The sequence below is a fragment of the Scyliorhinus canicula genome, chromosome 15, assembly GCF_902713615.1.
Source record: "Scyliorhinus canicula chromosome 15, sScyCan1.1, whole genome shotgun sequence".
NCBI lineage: Eukaryota > Metazoa > Chordata > Chondrichthyes > Carcharhiniformes > Scyliorhinidae > Scyliorhinus > Scyliorhinus canicula.
The window spans coordinates 82,770,133-82,782,770 of record NC_052160.1 but is presented as its reverse complement, the minus strand read 5'-3'; the positions used below and the strand labels follow the sequence as shown (position 1 = coordinate 82,782,770).

General features: G+C 46.9%; 1 protein-coding gene across 1 annotated transcript in view; it reads left to right on the top strand.

Annotated features, from left to right (window-relative positions):
- LOC119978163 (cryptochrome-1-like) overlaps positions 1–12,638 on the top strand; it is a 99,383-nt gene that overhangs the window by 63,377 nt on the left and 23,368 nt on the right. The window contains exon 4 of the mRNA XM_038819600.1: positions 1,560–1,711. Within this exon, the coding sequence (XP_038675528.1) occupies positions 1,560–1,711 (152 nt within the window). The remainder of the gene's footprint in view (positions 1–1,559; positions 1,712–12,638) is intronic.

The following is a 12,638-nucleotide window of genomic DNA, read 5'->3' as shown; positions in this document are numbered from 1 at the left end:
CTCTGAGGAGCTGGAGTTGGGTGCAATTCCCGCAGGTATAGTCAGCGGGGACATCGGTGGTATCCCTCACCACCCACATCTTACAGGAGGAGCATGCAACTGCCCTAGCCTCCATCCCCTCTTACCTTACAGAACATAGCTGCACTGTGGACCAACTGGAACTCCGCCCTCTGACTCTGCTCCCAGTCAGCTGCATTCTCTGTAAACTCCTGGCTCCCTTCACGCTCTTTGAGGAAATGTAGGAAATGAAAGGAGCACCTTACTCCCTCCTCACCTAACTCCCTCAGTCACCAAACTCTCACTATAGCACTCGAATGCACCCGAATTCAGCACTCCCTCAGTCACCAAACTCTCACTATAGCACTCAAATGCACCCAAATTTAGCACTCCCTCAGTCACCAAACTCTCACTATAGCACTCAAATTTAGCACTCGGTGCAAACAAAGTCTGCACTGAGGCTGGCTCACTTTTTTATACCGTGAATCTAGCCTCTAAAAACTGACCTAATCCAATTAACTAATTAACAAGCTCCAGCTGCAAGGAATTACAAGTAGAATCTTTGTTTAAAGCTGATTGAAAATTCACCTTCTTCTATACCAAATGGCAACTTTTAAGTTAATTAACTAAATAAAAGAAAGACTAGACTTTAGATAAAAAAGAACCCTTATCCCTCAGTCACCAAACTCTCACTATAGCACGCAAATGCACCCATATTTAGCACTCAGTGCAAAGGTAGGTTAGGTTCTTTTTGACGCTGAAAGTGGGTGCCCCACATGGGGTCAAAAGAATCATCTTCTGACCGTCCTCCCCAGTAATGGCATACGCCCTGATAAAATATCGCAAACGTGCCATGTACTGAGCCCAGTCTTCCACATTGTGTCAAAAGTGTCAAGTCTGCCAAATTGAAAGTGTGCTAGCCTTTTTCCTCTATGTTGAGATGCAGCCATGGCCTGAGTGTGCAGCAGTGCTGCCTGTTGCTCTATTTTATCATCGTTGCCCATATTGTAATCAATGAACATCCCCGAAAAGGTAAATCAAAAGTAGTTTATTTTCTACTCACACTTGGGAAATGCAGAAACTAAGCTACACTCCCAAGTCCCACCCAGGATCATCCTGAGATGCCAGCTCCCTCTTGGACTGGCTTTTATCTTAAGGAATTATCGAGCCCCACTGTTGGGCCTCCTCTGCTCAGTGGGGGAGCACTTGCTCTACAAGCCCCACGAGGAGACTGATTGGTCGACCCTGTGTGTCTCGTGGGGGTTGTAACAATATTTGACCCAAAAAAGGCTCCTTTTGACAGTGTAACACTCCTTCACTGCTGCACTTGAGTAAGCCTAGATTATTTGTTAAGAATCTGAAGTGGACCTAAACGAATGTTTCAGTCAGGTGAGAGCGCTACCGTTCGGCCAAAGTTGAATTTTTGATAGTTTGGTTTCTTATCAAAGGGTCTTGACCACATTATGTTTTTTCTTGAAGTTCAAACATAAAATTGATTTGAAACATTCTGAACCTTCGAATGCATTATTTGCTTCAACATTATTCCTAATACTTCACTGCAGGTGTTTGAGGAACTGCTTTTGGATGCTGACTGGAGTGTAAATGCTGGCAGTTGGATGTGGCTATCTTGTAGCTCCTTCTTTCAACAGTTCTTTCACTGTTATTGTCCTGTTGGTTTTGGGTGCAGAACAGACCTCAATGGAGACTATGTGAGGTAAGTGTCTGGCTGATTTTCTCTCTGTTTGATAAGAACATTAGCAAAAATGTAGTATTGTAAAACTTGAATTTGCATTTTCTTGAGTTGTTTGGGGATCTTCGAGTAATATTAAAGGCATCAGGTATTTATGGGTGCAGACTTTTCTTTGAAACTAGATTTCTGAAGTTCGTATTTTTAAGGGCTTTGTTAATCCTTTTAAGTCTTGGACATTTATGTCCGTGTGGAGTTTGCACATTCTCTCCGTATTTGCCTGGGTGTCACCCCCACAACCCAAAGATTGGGGGAAAAAAGAATTGGGTACTCTAAATTTATAAAAAACAGGAAAAAAATGTCTTAGGCGTTTGACGGGTGAGATACCAAACTGCAACTTCCTTTAAGGATTTGCAATTCACATTAAAAGTTTATTTTAATAAAACTCAATTCCAAGGCACAACTGATACTGTTAGCATCCAGGAAGAAGAGCCTCAACAAATGGGTACAACACTTCACAAAAGTTAAAGCTTCCTAATTGTGATGCGTAAACTAAATTATTCTGATGTCGGTCGTTATTCTGTTGGATATTTCATATTAATTATTTCAAACGTCTCCTCTGTCTTCGCGCCCTTCATATATTGGGTTATATATACTGATAGTGTGGGATCTGCTAATTCTCCCACAAAGCTGGGTAGTGGTGAGACGCTGCACTGAGTTGCATTTTGTACTAGTTGGTTGAAGCGTTCAGAGAAAGTCAATGGGCACTGTGGATAGGAAGTGTCTTTAATCAACTTGAATGGGCTTGAATAATGGTGTTGATCGTGACACTCAGTCCTGGTCCTGCTCAGTTCATGGGAAGTTTATGGAACTGGGAGACCGTGAGTGTGTTGTGGGGGTGGTAGATGTAAAACTGATATAGTTTGAATTTTGTTTGCATGTCTCTTTATAAAGTATACCCATATAATGTCTAATCTTCAAATTTGGGAGAGTTCTGTGTTTTCTTTTTCTCTCTTCAGCGGTAAAGCCAAAAAAAGGAAATTTTAATCAATGCTTGCACAGACTATCTTATCCTACGCCCAGAGCAGATCCCCAACTCCCATTAAACAGTGTGGTGCAATTGACTTCTCACCATCTCCAATTTCGAGGACCTCCACAGTATACAGGCAATATCTGACTTAACACTATGCGCAACAAGACTTGGCAGTAAGTCAGATTTGTTTTTTATTATATTCATGCATGGGATGTGGGCGTTGCTGGCTGGGCCAGCATTTATTGTCCATCCCTGAGGGCATTTGAGAGTCAATGGCATTGCTGTGGGTCTGGAGTCACATGTAGGCCAGACCAGGTAAGGACAACAGATTTCCTTCCCTAAAGGACATTAGTGAACCAGATGAGTTTTGCAGCAATCGACAACAGTCATCTTTAGACTTTTAATTCCAGATTTTTCTTTGTTTGAATTCAAATTTCACCATCTGCTTTGTGTGATTCAAACCTGGGACCCCAGGAAATGATATAGAATTTACAGTGCAGAAGGAGGCCATTCGGCCCATCGAGTCTGCACCGGCTCTTGGAAAGAGCACCCTACCCAAGGTCAACACCTCCACCCTATCCCCACAACACCTCCACCCTATCCCCATAACCCAGTAACCCCACCCAACACTAAGAGCAATCAATTTTGGACACTAAGGGCAATTTATCATGGCCAATCCACTTAACCTGCACATCTTTGGACTGTGGGAGGAAACCGGAGCACCTGGAGGAAACCCACGCACACACGGGGAGGATGTGCAGACTCCGCACAGACAGTGACCCAAGCCGGAATCGAACCTGGAACCCTGGAGCTGTGAAGCATTTGTGCTATCCACAATGCTACCGTGCTGCCCGTAACTCTGGTCTCTGGATTACTAGTCGAACAACAATACCACTACGCCACTGCTTCTCCCTGTTGCTCTCTGAAAATCTGAAGCTTGGGCCAGCAATCCAGACAAGAGAAATTCTTGTTCCAGCTCTTTATGGAGTATAGTACACACTTGTACATGCTGCTTTTTTTATTCGTCATCTCTCCGGATTGAATAACATTTACGGTGTTACTTGAGATCCTGGGCTGGATTCTCCGGCCTTTCGTTGGCAGCAGGGTTCTCTGGTCCTGCCGGCAGGGCACCCCTGCCCGTGGGTTTCACAGCAGCGTGAGATGGTTTCAATAGGAAGTCACATTGACTCGAGTAGAGAATCCCGCTGTTAGAGCTCTGCGCACCAAATTCTCCCCCTCAACTCGAATTTTACTTTCTCGAGCGTTAAGAACTCCAGCAGACCCGCCTGCCATGCTGAGGCGCAGGGTGCAGAAGCCGACCTTCACCCCAACAGAATCCGCCTTCGGGCGATTAGCAAGGCGAAGGCTAAGACATCTGCCTCCACACTGCTTCCAACCCCGGCCGATCCAACACCCTGAATATGGCTTCTGGGGGAACCGGTTCGAGTCTCGCATGCACCACCTTTGAGATTACCTTAAAGACCTCCCTCCAGTTTTAGACAGGACCAAAATATATGAATGTGATTAGTGGGCCCCCCCCCCCCCCACACCGCTCGCAAACATCCTCCACCCCCTCAAAAAAGTTGGCTCACCCTCGCCCTTGTGAGATATGCCCTATATACCACCTTCAACTGTATCAGCCCCAAGCTCGCGCACAAAGTTGACGCATTCACCCTTCGGAGCACCTAACACCGTGACCCCTCCTCAATATCCTTCCCCAATTCTTCCTCCTACTTCGCCTTAATGCTCTCTAGCGATACCTTATCTTTCCCTCAAAATCACCCCATAAATCGCCAACACCATCCCCTTCTCCATTTCCCCCTGTCGTCAATATCTCTTCAAACAGTGTGGGAGCCCGTGCCACCGGAAAGCTCTGTACCTCCTTCCTGACAAAATATCGGACCTCTGTACACCTAAACATCTCCCCCCTGCCCCAACCCATATTCCTTCCCCAGTTCCTTCAACTTCTCAAACAGGCTTCCCAGAAACCTATCCTTTAATACCCTAACGTCCCTACTCCCATTTCTGAAAATTCTCATCCCACCTTCCTGTGTTGAATCAATGATTCCCTCGAATCATTATGTCCCTTGACCCCACCCACAACCTAAAGTGCTGGCGTAACTGCCTCCAAATCATCAGTGTCGCCACTGGTGAAGTCACACGGGATCAGTGGTGAGCTGGCATGGTGGATACAGAACTGACTAGGTCATAGAAGGCAGAGAGTAGCAATGGAAGGGTGCTTTTCTAATTGGAGGGCTGTGACTATTGGTGTTCCGCAGGGATCAGTGCTGGGACCTTTGCTGTTCATAGTATATATAAATGATTTGGAGGAAAATGTAACTGGTCTGATTAGTAAGTTTGCAGACGACACAAAGGCTGCTCGTCACCTTGAATATTTCCCCAGGTTTATCGGGAGCGGTGCTGTTACCAACGCCCTTAACCCCGACCCCCTGCATAGACTCTCCTCCAATCTAACCCACTCCCCTCTGACCCAGTTTCACCTTCTCAGCATTCACCGCCCAGTAATAATACAATAAATTCGGGAGACCGAACCTCCTGACTGACGTCCTCTCTGCAACAGTGCCTTCTTAATCCTAGCCACCTTTTTTCACCCCCCCTCCCCAAATGAACGAGGTAATCATCTTCTCTACTTCCTTAAAAAACACCTTTGATTAAAAAGATTGGCAAGCATTGAAAAATGAACAACACATTCATCTTAATTGCCTGCACCAGACCTGCCAGCTACAGAGGAATCCCATTTTGCCAAATCCACTTTCACCCTCCCCACCAGATTTGTAATGTTATATCTACGGAGCCCACCCCAATCCCGTGCCACCTGCATCCCCAGGTATCTAAATTGGGTTACCGCCCTACGGAATGGCAGCCCCTCGTACCCCTGCTCCCACCCCTGGCCAAATTTAGTTTATACCCCAAAAATGACCCAAACACTCGAAGCAGGTCTAGTATACCACCCATCGACGTACTCCGTTCCGACACGTATAGTAGCAAGTCGTCTGCGTGCAAGGGTGCACCATCCCCTCCACACCCCAGAATTTCTCAGCGTGATGGCCAAAGGCTTAATCACAAGTGCGAACAACAGTGGGGGACATAGGACACCCCTATCTGGTCCCTCCGTGCAGAGCAAATTACCCCGAATTCATGTTATTCATGCGGACACTCGCCCTCGGCTCCCTGTAAAATAATTTTACCCAATCCACAAACCGTACCCCAATCTCAAACTGCTCCAAAACCACCATTTAAATACTCCGACTCTATCCGGTCAAACGCCTTCTCGGCATCCAGTGCCTCAACTACCTCGTCTCTCTCCCCTCCGCCGGTGCCATAGCTACATTCAGAACCTTTCTAGTGTTTGAAAAAAGCTGCCTCCCTCTTACAAACTCCATCTGATCTTCCCCAGGAGGCACTTCTCTAACCTACCCACTAACACCTTCGCCAGTACCTTTGCATCCACATTCAAGAGTGATATAGGCCTATACGACCCACACTCTGTCGGATCCTTATCCTTCTTGAGCAACAGGGAGATCGATGCCTGCCTCAAAGATTGTGGCAACACCCCTTCCCCTATTGCCTCCTCAAACACCCGCACCATCAGCGGCACCGACTTATCCCTAAATGTTTTGTAGTACTCCACTGGAAACCCATTTGGCCCTGCTACCTTTCATGACTGCATCTTCCCAGTTGTGTCCTTTATTTTCTGATCCCCTCTCACCCCTTCCAATGTGGACCTATCATCCTCCCCCAACCTCGGATATTCCAAACCATCCAGGAATTCCTGCATTCCCCGATCCTCCCCCGGTGGTTCATAGAACATAGAATATTACAGCGCAGTACAGGCCCTTCGGCCCTCGATGTTGCGCCGGCCTGTGAAACCCCTCTAAAGCCCATCTACACTATTCCCTTATCGTCCATATGCCTATCCAATGACTATTTGAATGCGTTTAGTGTTGGCGAGTCCACTACTGTTGCAGGCAAGGCATTCCATGCCCTTACTACTCTATGAGTAAAGAACCTGCCTCTGACATCTGTCCTATATCTATCTCCCCTCTATTTGAAGCTATGTCCCCTCGTGCTAGACATTACCATCCGAGGAAAAAGGCTCTCACTGTCCACCCTATCTAATCCTCTGATCATCTTGTATGCCTCAATTAAGTCACCTCTTAACCTTCTTCTCTCTAACGAAAACAGCCTCAAGTCCTTCAGCCTTTCCTCATAAGAGGACATATACAATCACTCGTAGAGCTCCTCAAAGAACACCTTTTAATCTCCTCCAGAGCCACCACCAACTTCCCTGCCCCATCTCGAACCTGAACCATTTCCCTCGCCACTACCTCCCTCCAAAGTTGGCTTGCCGATGCCCTGCAATTCTAACACCTGATTTTGTACCAGGCTGAGCTATGACTTCTATTTCAGATTGTGAAATCAAATCCTGAAAATCTATTATCTAAATTGCATACAAGTGGATGTTATTTTTTTTCAACTCTTCATTTCTTGGTAATGACCAAGTGCCCCAGCTACAATTGAGGTTTGTAACTTTGACCTAATTAACCAGTTCATCCAGCAGATAGTGGCACATTTCTCTGTTCAGCACGGCAGCATAGTGGTTAGCACAGTTGCGTCACAGCTCCAGGGTACCAGGTTCGATTCCCGGCTGTCTGTGCAGAGTCTGCACATTCTCCCCGTGTCTGCGTGGGTTTCCTCCGGGTGCTCCGGTTTCCCCCTCAGTCCAAAGATGTGCCGGTTAGGTGGATTGGCCATGCTAAATTGCCCTTCATGTCCAAAAAAAAGGTTAAGTGGGGGTTACGGGGATAGGGTAAATACGTAGCTTGAATAAGGTGCTCTTTTAAGGGCCGGTGCAGACTCGATGGGCCGAATAGCCTCCTTCTGCACTGTAAATTCTATGATTCATTCCTATGATCAAGAGAGCTAATGATTGCTTGAGAGGCTCAGAGCAAGGATTTATGGTTTTCTAATTACCCAGAGCTTTGTCTCAAAAATCTGAAAGAGAAAACAAAGAACAAAGAAAAGTACTGCACAGGTACAGGCTCTTCGGCTCTCCAAGCCCGTGCCGACCATGCTGTCCGACTAAACTACAATCTTCTACACTTCCGGGATCCGTATCCCTCTATTCCCATCCTATTCATGTATTTGTCAAGATGTTCCTTAAATGTCACTATCGTCCCTGCTTCCACCACCTCCTCTGGCAGCAAGTTCCAGGCACCCACTACCCTCTGTGTAAAAAAAAAAAAACTTGCCTCGTACATCTACTCTGTACCTTGCCCCTCGCACCTTAAACTTTTGACCCCTCTACCCTGGGGAAAAGCCTCTGACTATCCACTCTGTCTATGCCCCTCATAATTTTGTAGACCTCTATCAGGTCGCCCCTCAACCTCCATCGTTCCAGTGAGAACAAACCGAGTTTATTCAACTGCTCCTCATAGCTAATGCCTTCCATACCAGGCAACCTCCTGGTAAATCTCTTCTGCACCCTCTCTAAAGCCTCCACATCCTTCTGGTAGTGTGGCAACCAGAATTGAACACTATACTCCAAGTGTGGCCTAACTAAGGTTCTATACAGCTGCAACATGACTTGCCAATTCTTATACTCAATGCCCGGCCAATGAAGGCAAGCATGCCGTATGCCTTCTTGACTACCTTCTCCACCTGTGTTGCCCCTTTCAATGATCTATGGACCTGTACACCTAGATTTCTCTGACTTTCAATACTCTTGAGGGTTTTACAATTCACTGTATATTCCCTACCTGCATTAGATCTTCCAAAATGCATTCCCTCACATTTGTCCGGATTAAACTCCATCTGCCATCTATCCGCCCAAGTCTCCAAATGATCTAAAATCCTTCTGTATCCTCTGACAGTCCTCATCCCTATCTGCAATTCCACCAACCTTTGTGTCGTCTGCAAACTTACTAATCAGACCAGTTACATTTTCCTCCAAATCATTTATATATACTACGAACAGCAAAGGTCCCAGCACTGATCCCTGCGGAACATCACTAGTCACAGCCCTCCAATTAGAAAAGCACCCTTCCATTGCTACTCTCTGCCTTCTATGACCTAGCCAGTTCTGTATCCACCTTGCCAGCTCACCCCGATCCCATGTGACTTCATCTTTTGTACCAGTCTACCATGAGGGAACTTGTCAAAGGCCTTACTGAAGTCCATATAGATAACATCCACTGCCCTACCTGCATCAATCATTTTTGTGACCTCTTCGGAAAACCTCTGTCAAGTTAGTAAAAACTCTTATCAAGTTAGAGAGAATGTCTTCTGTTCCATTTCGGAATGCACATGAGGTTTGCTTCTTTCCAAACCTGTTCCAAGCATTCTGATGGTCATCTTGTCGTGTTAAAACTGAAATTTCAAACTGCTTTTGGAGGTTTCATTGATTTCTGCTCCATAAGATTAACAATGAAGTTTCATTAGGTTTACTGTATTTTCATGGAGTCTTGGTGCTTTACTAAGTATCGTACACTTGTCTAGGGCAAGAATTCTTTCCACAGGAAACAATTCCAATTCACAATATTGATGGCCTTCCATCAGCGTATGCCTTAAATAGCAATATTTCCACTAATGAACTTCCCAAATTAATGTATTAGTTAGAACATAGAACAGTATAGCACAGAACAGGCCCTTCGGCCCTCAATGTTGTGCCGAGCCATGATCACCCTACTCAAACTCGCGTATCCACCCTATACCCGTAACCCAACAACCCCCCCCCCCTTAACCTTACTTTTATTAGGACACTACGGGCAATTTAGCATGGCCAATCCACCTAACCCGCACATCTTTGGACTGTGGGAGGAAACCGGAGCACCCGGAGGAAACCCACGCACACAGGGGGAGGACGTGCAGACTCCACACAGACAGTGACCCAGCCGGGAATCGAACCTGGGACCCTGGAGCTGTGAAGCATTTATGCTAACCACCTGCTGCCCCTTCAGTTCAGAGTAGTTCAGAGTACTAATTTTCTCCTGCTGTAAAACTTTGTTCAGATTGCAGTTTATGTCCTTGATTCAGTAAAGACTTCAAGTGCTGCCAACAGAATATTTAGGCACAGAGAAAAAGTGTCGAGCCTTGATGACTGACTAAAGTTGGGCTTCTCTCAGTTCAGAACACTGGATGGAATTGCAGGGCCCAATACTTTGCTAATATTGCAAGCTAGGATCTAACCAGGTCTATACATGCCATGCCATTCCTTCTGTCTCTATAGAACAGTGGTGTGAGATGGCTGCAGTAGATGTTTGTGATCCAATGGAAATGGATCTTGTATTTTAGAGGATCTCTACTTTCATGGAAATAGTAAAAACAGACAGTTAAGGAGCCCTTTGCCGCTGGAAGAGGGATGCATTTAATAGATGCTCTGCATTCTTTTTTTAATATTTTTGTTCTCCGTTTTCTTCAAAATTTACACCCCACCAACAAACAATAAACGGTAATGAATACAATGTCAATCCCCTTATTAACAATAACGACCCCATCCTCCCACCACTCTCCAAACAAAGGCCCACATGACAATATAAGCATCAGATAAAACAAAATCTCCCAAGGAGAAAAAAGAAGGAATCAGCAATCACCTATGGTCACCATTGACATATATAGTCCAACCCCCCCCCCCCCCCAATATTCAACACCATCCAATCCCCGAAAGAGTATTGTGAATGACACCCATGAATTGAAGACGCCCCCCTCCCAGACTCCTCCCCTCCACTTCCTCTTGTAAACTCCTCCCCTCAGCCTCAGTTCCTTCCCCCAACCTTTGCCCCAACTAGACTCACCAAAACCTGTTCTGCCAGGCTCCAATGGCCGCAGCCCCTCCCCCCACCTCACTCCCGTTCACTGGCCGGCTTAAACCGACCAGTGTGGAGGCCCCCGCCCGGATCCCCTTCCTCCTTGCCCGGTCCCAGGAAAACCAAGAAATCCCCTTTAGCACACAACCCCAGCATACACACCTAAGCCCCAAAGAACCATCATTGCAAATGAAAGTCCCAACTCTTCCCTTGTCCAAACATACAGCATCGACTCATCTTAGTACATACACCAAAACGCAATGAAAATATCAAGTTACATGAGGTTACAACAGTACAAGACCCGCTCTGTCCCATTTCTCAATCCTGCCACAGTCCTTCTGCCTTCGCAAACTCTTCCGCCGTCCCAATATAAAAGTCCTTGGATTTGTAGGTCACCCTCAACTTAGCTGGATACACTATGCCGCACTGCACCTTGCTGATGTACAGTGCCTTCTTTACCCGGCTGAAGGCCGCTCGCCTCCTCGCCAGCTCCACCATAAAGTCCTGGTATATGCATATACCAGCTCCAGCCCACTGCACCACCCGCTTCTGCTTTGCCCAGCACAGGACCTTCTCCTTCACACTGCATCTACGGAAACACACAGTTTCTACTCTTGGCGGCTCACTCGCCTTTGGTATAGGTTTCCACGACCGATGAGTCCACTCTAGTTCATATCGAGAGGGATCGTCCCCCTCCCCCAATAGCTCCGCCAACATCGTGGCAGAATACTCCATCGACCTCGGGCACAGCAACTTTGTTCTGATTTTGATGTAAATAATATCAGGGGCTGGATTCTCCCCTACCCGGCGAGGGGGGGGGGTCCCGGCAGGACGGAGTGCGTGAACCACTCCGGCGTCGGGCCGTCCCAAAGGTGCGGTTTTCTCCGCACCTTTAGGGGCTAAGCCCTCCTCTTGAGGGGCTAGGCCCACGCCGGAGCGCCTTTGGCGCCATGCCAACCGGGGCCGACAGAAGTCCGCGTATGCGCTGGAACGTCAGCATGTGCTGACGTCGTCCCCACGCGTCGGCCATCGCGTAGTCTATGGCTGTCGCGGAGGGAAAAGAGTGCCCCCACGGCAGAGGCCTGCCCGTGGATCGGTGGGCCCCGATCGCGGGCCAGGCTACCGTGGGGGCACCCCCCGGGGCCAGATCCCAAGACCCCGGAGTCCGCCTGCGCCGCCAGTCCCGCAGTTAAGGGAGGTGGTTTGATTCACGCCGGCGGGACCGGCATTACAGGAGCAGGACGTCGGCCCATCATGGGCCGAGAATCGGGGGGGGGGGGGGGGGGCGCCGACCGGCACGGCGCGATTCCCGCCCCCGCCGAATCTCCGGTGCCGGAGACTTCGGGAGACGGTGGGGGCGGGATTGACGTCGGCCCCCGGCAATTCTCCGACCCGGCGGGGAGTCGGAGTATCCAGCCCCAGTTCTATTTTATCTTTAGTTTTAACTTCATAAAATCTTGTGTATATTTTCTAAAGAAAAAATAGAAGACAGAAAGCAAATGTATGACATGTTTGAATTTGTGGACTCCAAAGATGTCCATACCATAAATATCTATTGCTTCAATTTGTCTGTCTTGACCACATATGGATTTATCGTAAATTGCAGCCTCATTACTGGTGAATATCTAATTCGAAGTCTGTTCCTGTACTAGAAAGCAGTGAGCTTTTTAAAATTTTATTTTTGTTCCTTTGCAGTTTCAACCATGTCTGAATTCGCGAAGTGAACAGATTGGTTGTGCAAACGATATGGAGGGTATGTGGTTATAGATGCAGTTGTGCAGGCTGATTTTATTTGACTGTTGAAGTAATCCCAAAACTACTTACACATGTATTAAACTGCTTGCACAAGTATCCATTACACAATTGGAGGAGCTTAACAGTGAAGTATAAAGAACTAAGCCCCTTCACATGTATCTTGATTTGCACCACATTTATTTGTTTTGTATTTTCTAAATTGCTCTCTAATTACTTGTTATAATTTTTCTTTCAGAAAAATGTTTGCAAATAACAAACCTGAAGATAGGACGTACTTCAGAGAGGAGAGCTTTGTCATGTCACAATGTCCACTTGTTTTTAGTGCTTCTGTGTCATCAGG